The sequence below is a fragment of the Papio anubis genome, chromosome 14 (assembly GCF_008728515.1).
Source record: "Papio anubis isolate 15944 chromosome 14, Panubis1.0, whole genome shotgun sequence".
Lineage (NCBI taxonomy): Eukaryota > Metazoa > Chordata > Mammalia > Primates > Cercopithecidae > Papio > Papio anubis.
Window position 1 is genome coordinate 46,255,001 of NC_044989.1, and position 23,543 is coordinate 46,278,543.

General features: G+C 40.4%; 1 protein-coding gene and 1 pseudogene across 16 annotated transcripts in view; one reads left to right on the plus strand and one right to left on the minus strand.

Moving 5' to 3' along the window:
* The window catches only part of PRKCE (protein kinase C epsilon), a 539,251-nt gene that overhangs the window by 341,690 nt on the left and 174,018 nt on the right, over positions 1-23,543 (plus strand). For all 16 annotated transcript variants that reach the window (XM_017947484.3, XM_009184138.4, XM_017947485.3 and 13 more), the window contains 4 exons: positions 8,924-9,066; positions 12,065-12,161; positions 14,975-15,171; positions 18,462-18,635. In XM_017947484.3, the coding sequence (XP_017802973.1) occupies positions 8,924-9,066; positions 12,065-12,161; positions 14,975-15,171; positions 18,462-18,635 (611 nt within the window). The remainder of the gene's footprint in view (positions 1-8,923; positions 9,067-12,064; positions 12,162-14,974; positions 15,172-18,461; positions 18,636-23,543) is intronic.
* LOC101021679 lies at positions 11,481-11,902 on the minus strand (annotated as a pseudogene).

Genomic DNA, 23,543 nt, shown 5'->3' on the forward strand with positions numbered 1-23,543 from the left:
CTCTCTGTCTCTGAGTGTGGCTGGAACCTGTTATGAAATCAAACCATTGCCCTGGCTCACCCTCAAGGGCCAAATTACCCCAACATAAAGAAATTCCTGCAGCATACATGGACCTGGGCCCCTCCATAGGCGTGGCTTTGTCGCCGTTCCCAGAAGGTTGTCTGCTTGCTTTGGAGGAATTCCCAGGAGCCTGGCCAGCCTTTTGCTTCAATCCCAGCTGTAAAAAGGGTGGAAACATGGAAACCAAGTCTCTCCAAAGGATGGTAGGTTGTGTAATAGAAGGTGAAAGCCAGAATGCCTGAACCCCAGCATGTCCCCAGAAAGCATTGCTGCTGCTGCACCACCCAGCACATAGTAAGTCCTCAACAAATGTGTGGTGAATAGCTGGGTAGTAGTAGAAGGGCGCTTCTCTTTTCCTAAAAGCCCCTGGCAAAGCAGATCTATTTCTTCCTGGTACAACTTCATCCTAATGAAACCAGTGAAAATGAGCACTAAGAGGCATTCTGGAAAGAGAAGCCTTAAAGGGCAGCCTAGGGCTGGGAGTGGATTGGCAGCCAGGACTCACGGCCTTTGGCCTTGGTGCTCCCCAGTAGTGTTGTCAGGGGTGGGGGGTTCATTTGGCCACAATGAGAATGCCTCTCAGGTTTCTTTTGGTTCCAGCAGGGACACCCACTGCCCTTTGCTGGTCTGTGGCCTCCCAGTGACACTTGCAGCCTCCAGGAGCCCATCATGCTCCCGTTGTGGCTGCCCGAAGTATCCAGAGCTCCCCTTCCTCACCACCTTTGCCCTCGCATTTCCAGAGTTTTCAAAGCACTTTCAAAGTCACTATCTCACATCGTGCATGCTAACTGATGTGTGATTGAGATTTTTTTTTTACATGTTCAGATGACTGCATAGCTCAGGGGAAATAGCAGACTTTTAAAAAATAAAAGGCAAAGTCCTCAAACCCAAAACCAAAAAAGATAACTCCTTTGCCGACCTGCCAGCCCAAGTTGTTTTGTCAGGACAGACAGGTCTGGCATTTCAACACCAGAGGGCGCTAGTGGTCAAGTTATGTAGACAAGTTAGCTGCCCTTGTCAAGAAATTCTCAATTTGGCTCTTTTTTTCTCCTCTCTGTCACCTCACAAAGAGGCAGAAGACAGCTTTCATGGGTTTGGTGGGCGGAGCAGGTGAGGTGAATGAGCCTCAAAGGGCAGCTGATGCAATGGGGCAGGGTAGTGGGGACCGAATTCCAGGCACAGTGCTGTTGCCTGGTCTCTGATCAGCCCGTGGATCAGTTATTAGTGATAACTCCGTTAGTCAAGACGGTGCCATGGCCTGGCTGCGGTGGAGTTTTCTTGTTTGTTTTGCTCTGAGAAAGCCACCCTGCCACCACCTCACCCCACCCCCACCTTTAGCCCAGTGAGCATCTTGGGTTCAGTAGCTCAGTTGAACTCTCCAGGCTGGGTTGGGGGGCTCTCTCCAGACCACTGACCGGGTTATGTAGAGTGTTACAGAGGTCTGACGGCTCATCCTGCCTGGTTTCACTGCAGGAACAGTTTTGGTTTTTAAAAAATTTTTAGTAGACTTTACTAAAAAGTAAAGTAGAGTAGTTTTAGGTTCACCACAAAATAGGTCAAAGGTATAAAGATTTTCCACATACCTTCTGCTTCCACACATGCACAGCCTCCCTCACCATCAGCATTCTGCAACAGAGAGGTATATTTGTGAACAGTCAACGAACCTTCATTGACACATCATCACCAAAGTTCATAGTTTACGTTAGGGCTCATCCTTGGTGGTGTACATTCCATTATTTTGTTATACGTTATACAAGTGTATAATGACATGAATCTACCATTATAGTATCTTACAGAATAGTTTTACTACCCTAAAAATCCTCTATGCTCTGCTTCTTCATCCCTTCCTCTCTCCTAACCCCTGGTAACCACTAATCTTTTTACCATTTTCATAGTTTTACCTTTTCCAGAATGTCGTAAAGTTGGAATGATACAGTGGGTAGCCTTTTCAGATTGGCATCTTTCACTTAGCAATATGCATTTAATGTTCTGCTATGTCTTTTCACAGTTGATAACAGTTCTTTTTAAGGCTGGATAACATTTCAGTGTCTGGATATACCACAGTTTATCCGTTCACCTACTGAAGGACATTTTGCTTACTTTCAAGTTTTGGCAATTATGAATACAACTGCTGTAAACATCCATGTGCAGGTTTTTATATGAACATAACTCTTCACCTCATTTGGTTAAATATCAGTAATATAATTGCTGGATCTTATGGTAATGATATATTTAGTTTTGTAAGAAACTGCCAAACTGTCTCCCAAAGTGGCTAGACCACTGTGCATTCCCACCAGCAATGAATAAAAAGTTCCTGTTGCTTCATATCCTAAATAGCATTGGGTGTTATCAGTGTTTTGTATTTTGGCTATTTTAATAGATGTGTAGTGGTATCTTATTGTTTTAATTTGTAATTTCCTAAGACACGTGATGTGGAGCATCTTCTCGTATGCTTATTTACCATCTGAATATCTTCTTTGGCGAGGTGCATGCTCAAGTCTTTTTGCCCATTGGGTTATTCATTTTGTTATTGTTGAGTTTAAGAGTTTGTTGCCTATATTGGATATTATAGGCATATATTATCATATATGTCTTTTGTAAATATTTTCTCCCAGTCTGTTACTTTTCTTATTCTATTGGCAGTGTTTGGTTTGGTTTTGTTTGTTTGTTTTGGTTTGGGGAGGTGGGGGACAGAGCAAAAGTTTTTTGTTTTAATGAAGTTCAGCTTATCAGTTAATTCTTTCATGGATCATGTCCATTCATCATGGTGTTGCATCAAGAAAGTTATCTCTGTAGCCAAGGTTACCTATATTTTCTTCTATATTATCTTCAAGGACTTTCATAGTTTTACCTTTTGCATTTAGGTCTACAGTCAATTTTGGATTCATTTTTGTGAAGATTGTAAGGTTTGTGTCTCGATTCACTGTTTTGCATGTCTAGTTTTTCTAGCACCATTTGTTGAAAACTATCTTTGCTCCATTTTATTGCCTTTGCTCCTTTGTCAAAGATCAGTTGGCTGTGTTTGCGTGGGTCTGCTCTGGGCTCTCTGTTCTGTTGCTTTGATCTATTTGTCTGTTCCATTGATGTTTTGCCAATTCCACATTGTCTTGATTACTTCAGCTTTATAGTAAGTCTTGAAATTGGGTAGTGTCAGTCTTCTGACTTTGTTCTTTTTCTTCAATATTGTGTTAGTCTTTTGCCTTGGTCTTTTGCCTCTCCATGTAAACTTTAGAATGAGTTTGTCGATATCCATAAATAACTTGCTGGGATTTTGATTAAGGTTGCTTTGAATATATAGATCGAGTTTGGAAAGACATCTTGACAAATACTGAGTCTTTCTATCCATGAATATGGTATATCTTTATATGTATTTAGTTCTTCATTTCTTTCACAAGGGTTTTGTAGTTCTACTCATATAGATCTTGTACATATTTTGTTAGATTTATATGTAAATATTTCATTTGGGGGAATGATAACATAGATGGTATTTTTTTAATTTTTAAATTCCATTTGTTCATTGCTGGTGTATAGGAAAACAATTGACTTTTGTATATTAACTTTGTATTCTTCAATCTGGCTATAATCATTATTGGTTCCAGGAATTTTTTGTTGATTCTTTTGGATTTTCTACATAGACAGTCATATCATTGACAAACAAAGATAGTTTTATAGTTTTATTTCTTCCTTTCCAATCAGTATACTTTTTATTTCTTTTTCTTGTCTTACTGCATTAGTTAGAACTTCCAGTATAGGGTTGAAAAGGAGTGGTGAGAGGGAACATCCTTTTTGTGTTCCTGATCTTAGTATGATATTGGCTATAGGGGTTTTGTTGATGTTCATTAAGTTGAGGAAATCTCCTTCTATTCCTTGGTTGCTGAGATATTTTATCATAAATAAATTTGGATTTTGTCAAATGCTTTGTCTACATCTATTGTTAGAACTATTTGATTTTTTTCTTTCTTTAGTCTATTGACATAATTGATTACATTAGTTGATTTTTCAGATGTTGAACCAGCCTTGCTTGCCTGGGGTAAATCCTACTTGGTCATGATGTATAATTCTCTTTATAAATTGTTGGATTCAATTTGCTGGTTGTTGTTGAAGATTTTGCATTCATATTCATAAAAGCTATTGGTCTGTAGTTTTTAAAATAATATCTTTGCTTTGATATTATGGTAATGGTGGCCTCATAAAATGAGTTAGGATATATTACCTCTGTTTCTTTCTTCTAGAAGAGATTATAGAGAATTGATATAATTTCTTCCTTAAGTGTTTGGTAGAATTCATCATTTGGGCCTAGTACTTTCTGTTTTGAAAGGTTATTAATGATTGATTCTATTGCTTTACAAGATAAGCCTATTTATTGTGTATGTCTTCGTGTGTAAGTTTTGGCAGATTGTGTATTTTAAGGAATTAGTCTCATTTTGTGTGGATTATCAAATGTGTAGGCATAATATTCTTTATAATACTCCTTTATTCTTTTAATGCCATGGGGTCCATAATGATGTCCTCTCTTTCATTTCTGATATTAATACTTTGTGTCTTCTCTCTCTCTCTCTTTCTCACTAGCATTACTAGAGGCTTATTGAGTCTATCATTCTTTTCAAAGAACCAGCTTTTTGTTGTTGATTTTTCTCTATTGATTTTATGTTTTTAATTCAATTGATTTTTGCTCTAATTCTTATTATTTCTTTTCTCCTGCTTACTTTGGATTTAAGTAAGCTACTTTGGTCTCCTTTTTCTAGTTTGCTAAGAGAGAGGCTTAGATTATTGATTTTTAGAATATTTTTCCTAATGTATGCATTCAAACTTCCTTTGAAGTACTTCCCTTGAAGCACTGCTTTTGCTGTATCCCACTAATTTTGATAAGTTGTATTTTATTTCCTTTTTTATTTTTATTTTATTTATTTATTTTTTTGAGACAGAGTGTCACTCTGTCACCCAGGCTGAAGTGCAGTGGTACGATCTTGGCTCAGTATAACCTCTACCTCCCGAGTTCAAGCAATTCTCCTGCCTCAGCCTCCCAAATAGCTGGGATTGCAGGCATGCACCACCACACCTGGCTCATTTTTGTATTTTTAGTAGAGATGGGGTTTTGCCATGTTGGCCAGGCTGGTCTCAAACTCCTGACCTAAAGTGATCTGACTGCCTTGGCCTCCCAAAGTGCTGGGATTACAGGCATGAGCCTCCATGCCCGGCCGATAAGTTGTATTTTAATTAATTCAAAATATTTTAAAATTTATCTTTAGATTTCTTTTCTCAGTCATATGCTGTTTAGCAATGTGTTTAATCTCCAAGTATTTTGGAATTTTTGAACTCTCTTTCTGTTATTGATTTCCAGGTTAATTCCATTGTGGTCTGAAAGCCGACATTGTATGATTTCCATTCTTTTAAATTTGTTAAGGTGTGTCTTATGGCCCAAAATGTGGTCTTTCTTGATGATTGCTTCATGTCTTGAGAAGAATGTGTATTCTGTCACTGAATGAAGTTGTTGATAGATGTCAGTTATATTCAGTTGATTAATGTTGCTGTTGATTCAACTGTGTTCTGATTTGCTGCCTGCTAGATCTGTTTATTTTTGAATAAAGGAGTGTTGCAGTCTCCAACTATAATAGCAGCAGCATCTGTTTCTCCTTGTAGTTCCATCAATTATTGCCTCACTTATTTTGATGCTCTGTTTTTAGGTACATACACGTTAAAAATTACATCTTTTTTGAGAATTGACCTTTTTATCCCTAATAACTTTCCTTGCTCTGAAGTCTGCTGGGTCTCAAATTAATTTTGCTATTTCTGCTTTTTTGGGATTAGTGTTAGCATGGTATATCTTACTCTATGTCTTTCCTTTTAGTCTGTATGTGTCTTTAAGGTGGGTTTCTTGTGAACAACATACAGTTAGTTGTGTCTTGGGTTTTTTTGATCCACTCTAACAATTTGTCTTTTAATTGGTATATTTAGACCATTGATATTTGAGGTCAATGATTATTGATTATTGATGTTGTTGTGTTAATATCTACTATACTTGGTACTGTTTTCTATTTGTTGCCCTTGTTCTTTGTTTCTATGTTTGTCTTCCACTCATTTGCTGCCTTTTGTGGTTTTAATTGAGCATTTAATATGATCCTATTCTATTCCTCTCCTTTCTTAGCATATCAATTATGCTTTTTTTTAAACTTTTTTTAGTGCTTGCTGTAGAGTTTGCAGTATGCATTTATGACTAATCCAAATCTACTTTCAAATAATATTGTGCTGCTTCATGACAGCACAAGTACCTTATAATAACAAAATTATCCTAATTCCTCCCTGCCATCCTTGTCTCATTACTATAATTTATTTCACTTACACATAAGCATACCTAGCATATATGTAAACACTATAATTACACATAATCAGCACATTGTTAATATTATGATTTTGGGCAAACTATTAGCTGTTAAATTAATTAAGAATAAAAATAAAAGTTTTTATTTTACCTCCACTTATTTCTTCACCTTTCTTTACCTGCTCTTTCTCTTGTAGATCCAACTTTCTGAGCTGTATCATTTGTCTTCTCTCTGAAGAACTACTTTTAACATTTACAAGGCAGATCACTGCCCATAAATTCCTTCAATTTTTGTTTGTCTGAGGAAGTTTTAAGTTCTCCTTCACTTTTGAAGGATAATATTGCAGGGTAGAGGATTCTAGATCGGTGGGGTTTTTATCTCAACATTTTGAATGTTTAACTTCATTCTCTTCCTGCTAGCATGGTTTCTGAGGAGAAGTTGGAAGTAATTCTTATTTTTTCTCCTTTATAGGTAAGACTTTTTTTTTTCCTTTGACGTCTTTCAGCATTTTTTAAATCACTGATTTTCTGTAGTTTAGAAATTATATGCCTAGGTATAGTTTTTTTGTTTTGTTTTTTGTTTGTTTGTTTGTTTGTGGCATTTATCCTGTGTGACGTTCTTCAAGCTTCCTGGAGCTGTGGTTTGGTTTGGTGTCTGACATTAATTCTGGGAAATTCTGTCCTCATTGTATCAAATAGTAATATTTTGTTCTGTTCCTTTCTCTTTCTCCTTGTAGTGGTAGTCTCTTTATGCATATGTTACACTTTTTGTAGTTTCACCCAATCCTTGGATATTTTTTCCAGTCTTTGTTCTCTTTATTTTTTCATTTTTGAAGCTGCTATAGGTATATCCTGAAGCTCGGATATTGTTTCTTCAGCCATGTCTAGACTCCTAACAAGCCCGTCAGAAGCTTTCTTCATTCTCTTAGTGTTTTTGATCTCTAGCAGTTCTTCTGATTCTTTCTTGGCGTTTCTGTCTCTCTGCTTATATTACCCATTTGTTCTCACATGCTGTGGACATTATCCATTAGAACCCTTAGCATATTAATCACAGTTGTTTTAAATTCCCAGTCTGATAATTCCTGTGTCCCTGCTATATCTGAGTCTAGTTCTGATGTTTGCCTTGTCACTTCAAACTGGGCTTTGTTGTTGTTGTTGTTTTTGTTTGTTTGTTTTGCCTTTTAGGATGCCTTACAATTTTGCTTGCCAGACATTATGTATTGGGTAAAAGGAACTGCCAGTAAATAGGCTGTGAGTAATGTGAGTGAGGTGTGGAGGGAGGGAAAGTATTATATAGACCTGTGATTAGGTCTTTGCATGAATTTGTGCCTTTGAACTGTGAACCTCACAAGTGCTGTTCAGTCCTCCCCTGGCCTTAGACAGAACAGGATGGCTAGAGTGGGCTGGAGTTGGGGATTTCCTTGCCCCCAGATCAGTCAGGGTCTGATAAAACCTCAATCGTTTAAGCTCTGATAAAATAGTTTCTCCTAAGAGAAATCCTCGTTAAGAAGAGCAGAGTGCTCTGGCCTATTTAAAAAAATAGCTCTCTCCCCATGTTCCCCACCCCCAACCCCCACACCGAAATCATGAGATTTTCTCCATATTTACTATGAGAATCTAGTTGAGCTCCTAAAGAGCACAACTCTCAACTGAACATACAAAGGTCTATCAACTCAATGACTGGGTCCCCCTTAGAGTTTTTGACTCAGGTTTGTCTGCTCTGAGCCCCCCGTTTGTTGGTTACAGTTACAGTTTTTCTACCCCAACATTGTTCTTATAGAGATTTCTGCTTCAGTAAGTTGTGATTCTCTGTATTCACCTGGCTGGCTGTCTAATTTTGGGAGCAGCAGTTTCAGTTTGCTCTAGGACTTCACTTCACTTGGTGGATCTCGGAAGAGCTGTTGATTTTGTAGTTCATTCAGCATTTTGCTTGTTAGAATGGAGTGCTGCTGACTTCTAAGCTCCTTAAGTGCCAGACTGAAAATGAGCAGGTTATTTTCACCTTTGATGTCCTAGACCAAGGACAACTAAGTTAAGAGGGAAACACAAAGGAATTCATTGAATTCAGACTGTAGATTTGAAAGGGGCCTTAGAAGTCCAACCACTGGTTATTCTTCTCTCAGTAATGTTCCAACATTTTAATCAAGTAATGGAGTAGACTGTATACACATGACCTATTTGGGTCCAGAATTCAAATTAGCTTTTTTCAGAGAAAGGAATTAAGTTCTTCTAGAGTCAGTGTCCACTCCCTGGAAAGAAATATAAATGTGAGATTTACTTACTTATCCATATTTAATATACATAGAAAGGATGGCTGGAAGGAAGTACTAGAAACAGTGGCTATCTCTGCAAGGTAGTTTAATGAATGATTTTGGTTCTGTATGATGTAAGATTTATATATATATATTTTTTTTTCTATATTTTCCAAATTATATCTTAAATGAACGTGTAATACTTCATGAACATATAATACAATCTCAAAGGAAAGAAGTAACATCTTAGGCCATGAATACTTGTCTGTCTTTTCTCCATGTCTCCTTACAGTCTGCAAAATGAATGTTCACCGTCGATGTGAGACCAACGTGGCTCCCAACTGTGGAGTGGATGCCAGAGGAATCGCCAAAGTGCTGGCTGACCTGGGCGTTACCCCAGACAAAATCACCAACAGCGGCCAGAGGAGGAAAAAGGTAACTGGCTGTTTGGCGGTGTTTCTGGAGCCCTTTTCAGGCTGGCATTTCTGTGCTGGCTTCCAGAGGGTGCTCTGGAGTTGAGGTAATAAGATTCCTGGGTTTGAGGTATTTTACTCAAAACTGCAAGTGTTTCAAGCAAAAAACAGAGATAGAAGCCAGGCAGGTAACGTTAATGTCTTCTTCAGCTCCAAAAGTGAAGTGAAAACAAAGCAAGCCTCAAGGGTTAGTTTGCCAGAGAAACATAAACTTTGAGATGAGGAATTTGAAATTCCTTCTAGAAAAAGCTTAACAACTCTATACAAGGAAATGGACTTATCTGCTTCCAGAGCTGGCATGAAAGCAATGTTAGTGTCTGAACTTCACCCTTGGTATCATTATAATGAAGATAAATGGATGAAGAACTGGAACCACATTCTTTTCTAGGGAGGAAGCCAAGATGATTTGTGATCGTACCAGCACTGAGCTGCCCAGGGAATATTGTTAATGTCTCGCGACACGAAACATCTGGGCCTTTCTTTGGAGACCAAAACTGTCTCTATCTCTGTGACATTCTAAATATCAGTAAGAAGAGATCCATTTGCCAAAATGTTATTTTGGTAAGTCAGGGCCCACAGATGTAAACAGAGGGAAAGGCATCTGTAGCATTTCGTTTGTAGGCTCTTCTTTAGCCCTGGCTCCTAGCCTAGAAAATTTAAGATGTCTTTGAAAAGTAAGTTATGAGATAATTAGAACCATGTTAACGGGGCAGAAAATCTGAGTGAAGGGTGCAGTAGGGAGTGGCCCTCATTGCCCAGTGGCAAACATCCTCAAGCCCCCTGCTAGAAAAGCAAGTCTGACTCTAGGTACCTCTGCAATCTTGACACCTAAATAGTCTCCCTGAATTTTGCCCTGAAATGTCTTCTAAAGGCATTTCCTGCATTTCCTGGTCATCTTGTCATGTTAGAAGCTACCCATGGCTCTTCCATGTTGCTTCTCTTGTATAGGAAAAGTTGAAGTGTTCTTATTTTCTTAAACTTCTCCTTCTACTCTGTTTTCTCAATAAGCAGAGCTGTTTTGCAAGGGTTGCAGAAGAAATTCTCTTCTCCCTGGTTGAGATAACCGAGACTTTGTGCTTTTGGTGGCTCTTCTCAGCTTTGTAAATCCCATTGGTGGAAATAGGACTTCAGTTGTTGACCCAAGGCGCTGGAATGGCAAGCAGAATATCAGTACCCGAGAATGCTAGGGCCCTGCTGAAGAGGCGAGCTGAGCGAACACTCTGTGATGACAGTGTTATGCAGACACATTTAAAAGCTCTAGAGAGAGCCCTTTTCAGGATACGTGGCTTTTATTCTTGTCTAGAAGTAAATTAAGACAGAATCTTTGTCATGAAACATTTAAAAGAAAGCTCAGTACCAGCTCTCTTTGCCCTATATTTACATGGGCTATCATGCCAGCTGTGAGGCATTGTCTGCCTTGTCTTGGATTTGGAAGAACTAACAGGTAAGAAGCCAACATGGAGAAATTCAAGAAGGGGCAGGGTAGAAGGCTGATGGACTGTAGTCCTGATATTTGTATTGCTGGGATGCTTCTGATGCAAAAATTGGAAAAACTAAGTTGTAACTGAAGTCACTATGAGAGGATGGGAGAGAAGCGCCCTTGGTCTGAAGCTTCAAGGCCTCTTTGCAGGAATTTCAGACTTTCTAGTGCTTTGGTAGCCCTCGTGTTGCCCCTTGCAACTAGTCCATCATCCAGAAAGGATGTGTGTGCACAGTGGGTAGACCAAGAGTAAGTACTAAAAGGGAGCAGGAGTGTTTGTGATCTTTGAGTCTAAGCCACTGATGTTAATGGAGACTCAAAGTGGGATATGCCAGCATCTATGCCAAGGAACAAACCTCACTAGAGGTGTTCTATTAAAATTTGCCAACAACTAACAATATATCTGAAAATATTTATTGAGCATCTATTATGTTTCTTACTTTGTATAAGTCACTAGGGGCATTAAAAGTACCGGACAGAGTCTTACCTTCAAATATCCTATAGTCTACTTAAGCAGAGAACCCCTCACAGTATACATACAAAGGTGCTAACTATAGAAAGCTGAATAAGATAATTAATAAGTGCCAAACAGGTGTTAGAGACAAGTATCACATTGCTTTGTGTGAGATAACTTGCATTGCTTGGATAGTTGGAGGGGGGCTTTATGGAAGACATGGGGTTGAGCTTTGCTTAGAAAGGTCAATTGTATTTGGGTAGAATAAAAAGTGAACAAACTGAAGTCTCTTGTTTTCTTCCCTTTAATTGGCAAATTAAACCTTGAGTCTGTGCTTTCAGAATATCAATTCAGCAGGTGCCACTGGGTACTAGGAACTCTCTCTCTCTCTCTCTCTTTTTTTTTCATTTTAGCAGTTTTTAATGAAAGTTGTATGTAAGATTTATTCCTGAATCCTCTCAATTGTTTTTTCGTTGTATTTGCCCTTCTCCTTTCCTACATGGTGAGATGTGGCTTTCCGTTCAAGGATCTCTTTGCAGTCTTTGTCCAGCTTTAGCTTGCTGGGGTAGATGCCTACATGGATAGTTGTACATTAGTCTTTTCCTGCTGTACCCATTCAATGTAGATGATGTATTTCTTCCTGTAAACCTGGACTACTTTTCCAATTTGCTGACCTTTATAGTGTCCTCGCACAACCCGAAGTACTTCATCCTTTTGGATGGGGTTGGATCAAACATTGTACCTCTGTCTCAGCTCTTTGGAACGAGGGGAAGACATCATCCTTCCGTGAATGTGGGAAGGTGCATTGAAATTCCTTTTGTGGTTCTTGCTCTGGTCAGAAGTCACAGAGAGATCCAACTTCATTTTGTCTACTTCAGTGATGGCTGCAAGAGGACAGAGATCTACTGAGTTCTCGCTACTCTGGGAACTCTCACGGCTCTTGTATGGCATCTTGATGCTTTTGACATCAGAAAACTCTCAACCCTCCCTTCTGATGCCTCTGTCCCTGCTTTCTCTCCTCTCTAGCTCATTGCTGGTGCCGAGTCCCCGCAACCTGCTTCTGGAAGCTCACCATCTGAGGAAGATCGATCCAAGTCAGCACCCACCTCCCCTTGTGACCAGGGTGAGACCCTCAGATTTGCTTCCTGACCTCTGAGTTCTGCCATTGGATGGACCAAGGAGCTCTGAGGCCTCTTTAACCAAGAGTGAGCTTGTTAGCTGAAATAGCTAGCAGCCTTGGCGGGTTTTCACACACCCTTTGCCTGTTGATTTAATAGTTCTTTCATTCTATAAGACCTTCTTGAGGGCTGGGCATTCCATGGCCATATCGGCTTTAAATTCCTTCCAGGTCAGGGTGAGAGGAGAGCAAGTGTATGATGTTATGGTTCTCTGTTTTCCCTTGCCTCTGTCCCTGGTTCCAAGGGTACTAGAGAGAGAAGGGTACAGCTCCCTCTCTTAAAGCTCTTGCCTGGCCCTCGACCTGTCAGCGCCACTCCCTTGAGTTGAGTTTGACACTCCTTTCCCCATCATCATACCCAAAACCTGAGATCAGCTTGAGTTTGGGGCTGGGTGAGGGAAGATGTCTTCCATCCTGGCCTTTGAGTGGATGGGGATAGAAAGATGAAGCTAGAGGAGAGACTGAGAAAAGAAGTGGGAAGGAGGCCAGTCCCAGGCCTGATTCCCCTCTATAGCTCCAGATAGCTCCTTCTGTCTGAATATGCTTCAGACAATAAGTTCTGTGGACATAATTTGCACAATAATAATTCTGCAGCCATCTGAGAATGCTGAGGCTGAAGAGGGACTTACACTTGCAAAACCTCCTACTCTGGTGACCATTACCAGATATGACTGGTAAGGGACATATGCATCTGCAGAACAGGAATACCCAACCCAGCCTGACAATGGTGCCTTGGTGTTCTATATCCCCTTTTGTATTCATTATCCTAATTTTATGCCCACACCCACTCTATGGTGGTGCTTCATTACTGTCCCCCAGGTTAGCGCGTGGGAAGTGGAAGGTCAGAGTGTTGTCAAGGTTTGGAGATAAGTCAGTGGTAAGGGCAAGACTGTACCCATGCTGGCTGAGGGACTCACTCTCAGAAACCCTGCCATCAAACCTTCCTTGGAGGTCACCACCATGACCCAGACCTTCTTACCCAGGAGTAAATAAAAAGAGCTTTGGGGGTCATGCGCCAGCCATGAGGCCACAAAATAATTGGTCTCAGTCCCTCTTCATGCTACTCCAATTAACTTTCTGTGTCTTTACACTGTACCTCATTCCAAATGAGATTTGAAGCATTCATAAGCAGCCTGACAGTACTCTGGGGCTGCAAAACTTGTAGCTATTTTCCCAGACCAGTTTGGGGGTTTTCACGTGTTCCTTTCTGAGACTGAGATCCCCTTTGGGAGCTTCAGGGAGACAGGGTCATATGGGAAAGAGAGCCCAAGTAAGAGTTCAGAGACCAGGCTTTCTAGGCCTGGCTCCTGCTCCGCATGCTCTCTGGCTCTGAGCTCTGTCATTGGATGGGTACAGTGGCAGGTTGCAGTGCTCCCCAGGGCCTCTGCTCATCCCACTTGACACAGGGGCCAGGATTTCCCAGTAGTGATGTGAGCACAGATGTCCCTCTGAGTGACATTATTACACAACAGAAATCAGACATAGTTTATTTTTCTTCCCTTGTAAGAATAAATAGAAAAACTTTTTCTTCAAGCTTTGGTGTCCCTAAACAACTATGTTCTGCCTTCCAAAATTCATTTAATAACTGAGGCTTTTAGCTCTATAGTGAGATTAAAAGTTACTTAGTCAAGCTAAGTGATAGGCAGATAACTGCTGAATTGGCAAGGGGAGGGTCTGCAGACTTAGCAGCTTTCCCCCACTTCACCCTCCCCAACATATCTCAGAGGAGCCAAACTCCAGATCTAGGAAAGATCTCTGGATTCCTTGAGTGAGCCCTTATAGGACTCTGTCCTCCTGAAAAGAAGCTGAAGATCTCTTTCTGTCACTCATGCCTAATTCTGATTCCCAAGGGCTAATAGGCTGTGTTCGCCTTCTGTAATCCATTATTCACAAGCATCATTTAAAATCGGATTATGCTCAAGACGCCCATTTCCACACAAAAGACTGCGTGTCTTGATGAATGAGTTGCTAACAGTAAAGCTTCTTCAAATAGAAAAGGTCAGAGGATCATCCAGCATTATCTCCCCCAGGTAATTCAAGTCACAAGCTCTAGAGTAGGGCACAAGACTGTTTCATAGTTGAGAAGTTTTACTGAGAAATTCCTGCCCCATTGGAGATAAGTTTGCAACATGTCACTTGGGAAAGCAATTCTGTTGTTAATAATAAGCCCATTGCTCGTTTTGTTAGATAACCTTGTGTGAGATGGGTATTTAGAAGAAACCCGGCAACAAGGCTGAGTAAAGGCTTTTAGAAGGTGTGAAGGTTTCCACCTTCAGTGATCAGCCACCATTCTGATGGCTCGGTTATTGAAATAATTATATCACCAATGATTACTGTGATGACAGTTCCTGATTCGTTGTTCTCATCTTCAAAGGAAACTTGAAGGATACCTGTGACTCTGCAGAATTCTAGAGAGGGCCCAGATTTGTGTGCTGCACCTAGAACAATGGAATAGGCTACTAGCCAAAGGGGGCTTTCAGAGAGACGGCCAGGTCCAGTGTAATCTGGAGTTTACAAGGGCAGGGAAGGGACTGTGTCCTCCTCCTCTTTGCATACCTAGGCTCTGCTGCGCATTGGGTGCCAACGACAATATGGTGAACAGATGAAGGAACATACAAAGGGATGCCACACTGGATCTGTTGTTATGAAGAACCAGAAAGAGGACTGAGAGCTTACAGGGGAAAGTCTGAGTGTTGAGTCCTAATGGAACAGCTTATGAGGTATGCACTAATGCAATTTCTTGTTCCCCTTGGCCCTAGAAATAAAAGAACTTGAGAACAACATTCGGAAAGCCTTGTCATTTGACAACCGAGGGGAGGAGCACCGGTCGGCATCATCTCCTGATGGCCAGCTGAGCCCTGGGGAGAACGGCGAAGTCCGGCAAGGCCAGGCCAAGCGCCTGGGCCTGGATGAGTTCAACTTCATCAAGGTGTTGGGCAAAGGCAGCTTTGGCAAGGTCTGTGGCACACATGGGTGGAACTGCTGGTTTTGTTCTACTCCTTAGCGTTGTTTCATCTGTTTGATCTAAGATTGAGAGAGGAACTTTTCAGACTGATCTCGTTAGGTTTTCTTTCCTTCCTTGTAAGTGCAAATGACCTGAGGCCAAGCAGATAGGAACCCTGGTTCTACTATTAATTGGCTATATGAGACTTTCACGTAGTGATTTAATCTCTTTGGAATTCAGTTTTTCTCATTTGTTGAATGGGGACAGGAATCAAGTGAGATGGTAAATGAGAAAGCACTTTGGAAAGTTTTAAATGCTCAGTGTTCCAAGTTAATAATAGTATCAATACATGTCTTCCCTGCTTCAGAGATCCAGCTGAAATTCTGTTTTTAATTCATTATGAAGACTTTGAGAATGAATTCCTGCCCTCAGTAAACCTAGGGTTCAAAGCAAATTTAGCATGCATTACTTTGGAAGGTAAATTTTATTTAACTGATCTTTCTGGCATGTAGTAAATGTTTTGTTTATCCTCTATATGTGGCAAGAGAATGGGAATAATCATCTCATGCCTTGGATCAGGGTCCTCTGTCCTTGGTGCCATTCTCCATATCCTGTTCCCTACTGAGATGAATGCAGTGGTGTGGGGTGTGGCCTTTAGTATGCTCAATAAAGCATAAAGGTGGTCAGCCACCATACTGATGGCTAGGTGAAATGAAAAAATTAACCCCTGTTCATTTTAGAAAGAAGATGAAGGGCAGGAAGCAGAGGAAGCTGTTTGCATTTCACCTGAGATCTGTGATTGTTCCCTGGCTCTATTCAGAGCTGAGCCTGGGAGTCACCTTTCTGGGGCCTCCTGAGAGGTTCTGGGAGGTCCTGCTCTGGGGACCAGGAAGCTCCTGGGATCACATGCCCTGGCATGTCCTGGACGCTTGAAAGCAGCAGCCTGTCAATCAGCTGGTCCATCCCACCTGGTTCCCAGCTGTCTCACCTGCCCCTGTCTCACCCTGATATCACTCTGGTAGGAAGGTAATTGGGGTTTACTTAAATGGCAAAAGCTGAAGCAATTACATTCTTTAGAGACTGGCTAAATAAGAAGAGGTCCTCTGGTTAGGCATAATTCTGGGGCGTAAGCAGGATGCAGTCTAATTTTGAGCAAGACTCCAAGATTCTAGGTTTTCATATAGTGTAGGCAGGATGGGAACTTAGATGACTTTGGAGCATTTAGGTTATCTCTTAGGAAAAATCACAGCCAAAGTTTGAGCCAGTTTTAAAGAGTCTGTAAAATATGTGGGCGACAGAAAGTCTTCAGGTTAACATCATGAATTCCCTCATTAAGTTTCTGATGGCTGCTTTTTAGCTTTGATGACTTACATTGGAATACTGTACTTAGGAGTTACTTATTTAAGAAGAGAAAGGCTTGTGACGTTTATAGGTAAATGAGTGCAAAAATATCAAATGATAGGAACACTTTAAGAAAATAGAACTGTTAATTAGCTCTCTTGAATAGGAATCACGTTTCCAGCTTCAAAGTTATAAAAGAAACTATAAAGGCAAACAAGGACAGATTCAACTACATAAAGATACATGATTCTTTTCAATAGAATAAAATAACAGAAAATCATAAAACAGGCTTAGAAAAACTTTTACAGAAAGTAAAGGGTTAGTATCTTTATATATCATATGTGTATAAATTTGTAAGAAATTAATATGATAGCAGCATAATAAGACAAAAGAGACAGGAGTAATTTACACAAAAAGAAATACAGTCAGAAAACATATTTTTAAGGTTTCATTTTAAGTTAAAATAGCATCACTGTAACATTTCACACCTATTAAGTGAGCAAAAAAACTTTTTAAGTGAAACTACTCAGTGTTGTTAAGTCACCGTGAAACTCCAACACTCCTACATTACTAGTGCCACATTGTATCACACATCCTTTTTGAAAATAGGAAATGTGCAAAATGCTTAACCCTTTATCTACTTATGAGAGTTTCCATCTTACAAATGTAATCCAAGAGGAATTGTTTTAATTGTGTACAAAAATACTCAATGCAATTTACATAATACTTAATGATTAGATATAACTTAAGTGTCTAATTTGAGGGAAATGGTTAAATAAATTATGTTTACTTGAATTGAATATAAGCAACCGTGATAATGATGGAGACCACGTGGAGAATGTCTGTAAGATAAAGTTCAGTTAAAAATAGTTACAACTGGCCGGGCGCGGTGGCTCAAGCCTGTAATCCCAGCACTTTGGGAGGCCGAGACGGGCGGATCACAAGGTCAGGAGATCGAGACCATCCTGGCGAACACGGTGAAACCCCGTCTCTACTAAAAATACATAAAAAACTAGCCGGGTGAGGTGGCGGGCGCCTGTAGTCCCAGCTACTCGGGAGGCTGAGGCAGGAGAATGGAGTAAACCCGGGAGGCGGAGCTTGCAGTGAGCTGAGATCCGGCCACTGCACTCCAGCCTGGGCTACAGAGCGAGACTCCGTCTCAAAAAAAAAAAAAAAAAAAATTGTTACAATATTTTACTGTAACTGTAAAAATATTTGATGTACTGTAATTGTAAGTATGACAAACACATATAAACATATGAATAACCATTCAACAGATGTGCATTGAACTTCTCTTTTCTATGCCTGGGCACTGTGCCAGAGATTAAAAATAAATAAATTGTAGTAACTATTAGAATGTAGTAATGGTAAAATTGTAGTAACTGTGGAATAGGAAGTTTTCTTAAACATTACATATACATCTTGAGAGGGGGTCTTGCTGTGTTGCCCATGCTGATCTGTAACTCCTGGGCTCAAATTATCCTCCTACCTCAGCCTCCCAAGTATCTTGGGTGCATGCCACCACACCTGGCTTGTTATAATATTTAAAATTACACATGCCTGTAATCCCGGCACTTTGGGAGGCCGAGGTGGGTGGATCACGAGGTCAGGAGGTCGAGACCATCCTGGCTAACACGGTGAAACCCCGTCTACTAAAAATACAAAAAAATTAGCTGAGCGTGGTGGCAGGCACCTGTAGTCCCAGCTACTTGGGAGGCTGAGGCAGGAGAATGTCGTGAACCCAGGAGGCAGAGCTTGCAGTGAGCCGAGATCGTGCCACTGCACCCAGTCCGGGTGACACAGCAAGACTCTGTCTCAAAATAAATGAATAAATAAATAAAAATAATATTTAAAATCAAAGAAAAAACATAATTAGTTTTTAAAGTATTTGGTATTAGCTTATGTTTCTTCTTTTTATTCCATGCATGCATAGATTGATGGAGGCAATTGATTGATTGCAGGTCATGTTGGCAGAACTCAAGGGCAAAGATGAAGTATATGCTGTGAAGGTCTTAAAGAAGGACGTCATCCTTCAGGATGATGACGTGGACTGCACAATGACAGAGAAGAGGATTTTGGCTCTGGCACGGAAACACCCTTACCTTACACAACTCTACTGCTGCTTCCAGACCAAGGTATGTTAGGAAGAAGCTGGCTGGCCGCCATGTTGGGGCATCTTGACTATCAGATAAAATACCGATTTTAGACCCTTTACATTGTTCTCTCAAAGACTTTGTAAAGTGGGATGGGTTTTACCCTTGAAAAGATCAGGATATATTTGAACAGCATCTTCTTTTTTAGGGCACTGGATTTTCCATTCAAGGTTGTGCTTGTGAAGGGATGAGAGAGCTGTAGAATTCTTTGCAGCTAGAGCTGGACAAAGCCAAATGGCTAAACTCACTGTTTGCTCATTGGAAAAACCAAGTGCGGTTAGTCCTTGCTCTGCTCCTAACTTTCTATCACTGATCAACTCACTTAACTTGTAAGTTATTTTCATGTCATATGAAAAAGAGTAAAGGCCACCTTAATCTCTTCTAATCTGTGTAATGTCATCTGAAGTAAAGGATGTGAACAAATGCTTAAAATTTCATAGTGAAACACAAATATAAGGCAGCATTTTTAATTTACCACATAGGTGTCTGGGAACCAGAAGGTGGCAGTAAAGAAACAAAGATCATCCATAACTCCATGGTAGAGTCTGACTTGAGTATCATTAACTGATTTGTTACCTGTTTTTAGTAAAGAAACGACAATGTTCTTCATGAAGCTCTAATTTTGTTATCCTTTTTGAGGGGTTGGGAGGAGTCTTTTAGGATCATTATGGATGTTTGTAGTAGTTTGCTTTTTGAGAAGGCAAAGATAGACATCACCTGAAACTCCTAGCCATGGCTTATGTGGAGCCCAGACCCTGAGGGTGACATCATGGGGAGGTGATACCCTGCTTCTGGGTGTATTCTCATCTCCATGTCAATGCGAATGCCAGGTTTTCCACTTAAAATTCAACAGTTATTCATTGAGTCATTTGGCAAACTTTTTAAAAATTATATTTCATTAAATCCTTCCCGTGTATCTGATGCCATGCCAGGTGCTGGAGATACAGTGGTGAACTAGACTAGTCTCTGACCTCATGGAGTTTACATTATCTTTGGTACACTGTTTCCCAAAGAGGATTTCTCAGAACCCCAATCACTTGAGCAGCTGTAAGAACAAAGGACTCTGTGACCCATAGTTGGAGTCACTGCAGACATAACCTCTCTTAGTCTCAACACACATTTGTTTATTAGCATCCTTGAGGAGACCTGCAATGAAAACAAAATTACCTTGTTTAATCTACTTTTCCTAACTTATTTGATTCCAGGGTCCCCATCTCTGTCTTACACACACATACACATGCACCCACACACACACATACACATGCACACACACACACACACACACACAATGCCCATTCCATACTGAGGAACCCTGATCCAGTGGAATGTTTCCTATCCTTCTGATCTCTCAGGAGAATAAGAAATATCATCTGAAAATCTGGAAATCATTCTGCTTATCTTAGGAAGGACATATATTTCTTTGTCTATGAAACTTTCACCTGAGACCCCTATTGAATAAGAATCTATCCCTTTTTCTGAACAAGTATAAGAATTACTAGCTATTCTCATTTTTGATGTGTGTTGTGTAATGCCTAATATTTATGGGTTTATGTGTGTACAGAATCCTATATAATAGAGACTCAGTGATAGAGTTAACTTTTCTTCTTTTTTCCACTAGAGCATAATTTTAGATTCATGAGAAATGTGTCATATTTTGTATTTTCCATGGTGCCCATCACAGGGCCTCACACTTGACAGGTACCCACTAACAGAATTAAAGACTTGGAAGATTTTTTCAAAGTCACCTTATCTTTCTTTCTCTCTCTCTCTTTTCCTTTCCTTTTTTTTTTTCTTTTCTTTCCTTTTGGTACCAGTGAGAAAATTGGGTTTCAGAGAAGTAAAACTATTTTGCTCATAGGCATTCCATCTTGGCAGAGTCAGACCTGGCATCTCATCTAGTCTCTGGGACTCGCAAGGTAGTGGGGCCTTGCTCTGATTCACATTGCTGCTTTCTTGTGCCCGACCCAGCATGGGTCCCTTCTGTCGGAGGAACCCTCCCACTTCCCCTGTCCCCAGCAGGTAGCCCTTTCTCTCACTGTCTGAAGTGGCTTTCTAGGCAGGGAGCCACTCTGGCACATTTTCTTTACACACATTGTCAAGAGGCCCAACATGCTAGGAGGGGACCAGTTTAATTGTGAGGGCTCTATGGAGCCCCTCTACCTGGTGTATCATGGGAAGCCACAGATGAAGGTCAGCTTGGTGAATGAGTGAGGGAGTGGGAATGGATGTATTCAGTGTCAGCAGTGTTCTCCTTTGTGCATTGGAGAGTATCAAGGCTAAGGATTCCTCATCACATAGCAGCTTTTGGAGCACAAAGTGGTGTTAAATGACACCAGGGATTTCTTTTATGGCAGAACAATGATCAAACTAACATGGATGTTGTCATGGATGGCTGTAGGGTGAGGATGGGCAGAGAAGGAGCTTCCGCTGTAGTTGAGATATTTACTATCTTTTCTTGGGCCACTGTCAGGCAGCCACAGTCACAGGAGCAGCTTTGCACCAACTCTCTCATGCCAGCTCAATTTCATAGAATACTTTGCTTTATGTAACAGATGCATATTCACTGAATTTTTCTAAAGTGAATCATATTTTAACCTCATGGAAGGATCTTAACTTACTTATGAAAGGAACCTGATGAAGAATCAGCTTATAAACTTTCAACTTAACTTTTTTAAAATGTGACTTTCCCTATGACAAACCAATAGTTTGTCATGGTTTTAAAGAGACCTGACGCTGAGGTAGATGCTGGGGGTTATTAACATAAAGGAAGATAGTTCTCAAGTGGAAGCATTCAGTGATAACAGAGTGGGAGGTTATTCTAACTTCCACAAGCTAAGAGGGAGTAGCAAACAGCATTGAATAGTTATGTTCTAGATGGGAGTATTCAAACCAAGAAGGCTCAGAGGATGGGGTCTTCCCTAGGATCTAGTGGAAGAAGTGCGATCAAGCCAGGCTTTGAAAGGTGGAGAGGATTTGGACAGGGTTTGGGAATAGCAGCTGGGTTTGGTAGCCATAGAATTCAGTCTTGCTTGAGTTTCACTTTTCCTGAAAACAAAGGACAGTTCCTCTGAGCCACCTTAAACCTGGTTTCCACTAAGACTCTAATACACCATTCAGGAACACAAAGACCCGATTGCAATCCTATTAAGATTTCTTTCATACTTGTTTAATTATGATACACAGAACAGCAATAATGTTAAGTCGAGTTTAATTATTTTTAGGTGAGCCTTTATTTTTCAATGTATCGGAAAAAAATGGTCCTTTTGGAAACATTACTTTGAGAACTTCTTCTGACAGATTACACATAGCTTCAGGCTGTACACTATACACAAGTTGCCTGGAAAGACTTAGAAGTGTGTAAAGTGGTTATACCATATCTAATATGGCAACCAATGGCAATGGTCATGCAAACCCATTGACATCAGTCATGATGACATAGTCAGGTTCAGGTCTGGTCAGTGCAGCCCACTGAAGGGCCAACTTACTGCTGAAGAGGGAGTGTCCAATGGCAATGGTCGTGCGAACCCCTTGGCATCAGTCATGATGACATAGTCAGGTTTGGGTCTGGTCAGTGCAGCCCACTGAAGGGCCAACTTACTGCTAAATAGGGATTTGGGCTTTTCTGTACTGAACCCGCCTACCCTTGGCTCATGTGCCCCATCCCTCTCCTTGGGATCTAGAAAGGCAAAAGCAAATAAAATGGCTCCAGCTCTCCAGGGCTAGTAAGAAAAAGCAGACAGAACAACAAATTAAGCCAATGGTTTTAATTTCAGTCAAATTCAAACCAGTGTGTCTTTGGAATGCAAGAGTAACCTGAACCATGTAGGTAATTCTACAAAACTTGATTTAATTCACTGTCAAAACATAAGGTACAGAAAGAGGAATAAAGGACTTCCAATTCCAGTTAAGATCAAGTAGCCACATTCTCCCAGGTCCTCCCTCTTACAACTAAAAACCCTGGACATAATTCTTATTTTATAAAGGTAGGGTGCTTACCAAAATTGGCATAGCCACAAAGAACTGTATCTGTTGATGTGAACGAAAGACCAAAATTGTTATATTTAAAAATTCCAGATAACTTTTAAGTGGGTGACATTGTCAGTGGTGTTTAATATTTTCTTGCATATGAGAAAAAAAATTTCTTATACACCCACAGTTGTTTCTTGCTTTAAAAAAATTATGGCCTGTAATTGTTTCAATTACAAGTCTTTATTGGTAAGTATTTATTGTTAAGCATCTATGTGCTAGACACTGTGTTAGATTCTAGGGCTACAAAGCTAAAAAATACCAACTCTGAACTCATGCCAATTACTGTCTAGTGGAGAGATAGACATACAAGGAGTCAGTCAGGAAGGCTTCCTGATGGAGGTAGAACCTACCCTGGACCTGGAAGCATGGGTAGCATTTGCAAGAGGGTAGGGGCAAAGACATGGCTGCTGAAACCTAGAAATTATTTCCAAACCTCATTTGTATTATTTTTCCAATTCTTGAACTCCCAACTAATTCTATCTCCTACTTCTTCCAAGGAAATGATAATGGCTGAATCAGAGCAAAGAAGGAAGAGGAGAAGGGGAGGGTATTTGGAAAATAAGGAGACAGATTCCTGCATCTACAAGATCAGACGCCGGTCGGTAGAGACGGGGAGGTAATGCTGTGAGCCCTCCTTATTGGACTGTTAGGCTCTAAAACTTAGGGACTTGGTCAGGGTTTAGGCCGGGAAGTGACTCTTGGAATTGCCTCTCCCAGTTCCCAGGTTCCCATTCAGGCATTGACTACAAGGGATAGGAGAATCACTGAGAGGTAGTTTTGTTTTTGCTTTTTTTTTTTTTTTTTTTTTTTTTTGAAGTTACAGGAAATGAAATTCCCAGATTTTTAGAGTCTGTGCATTTG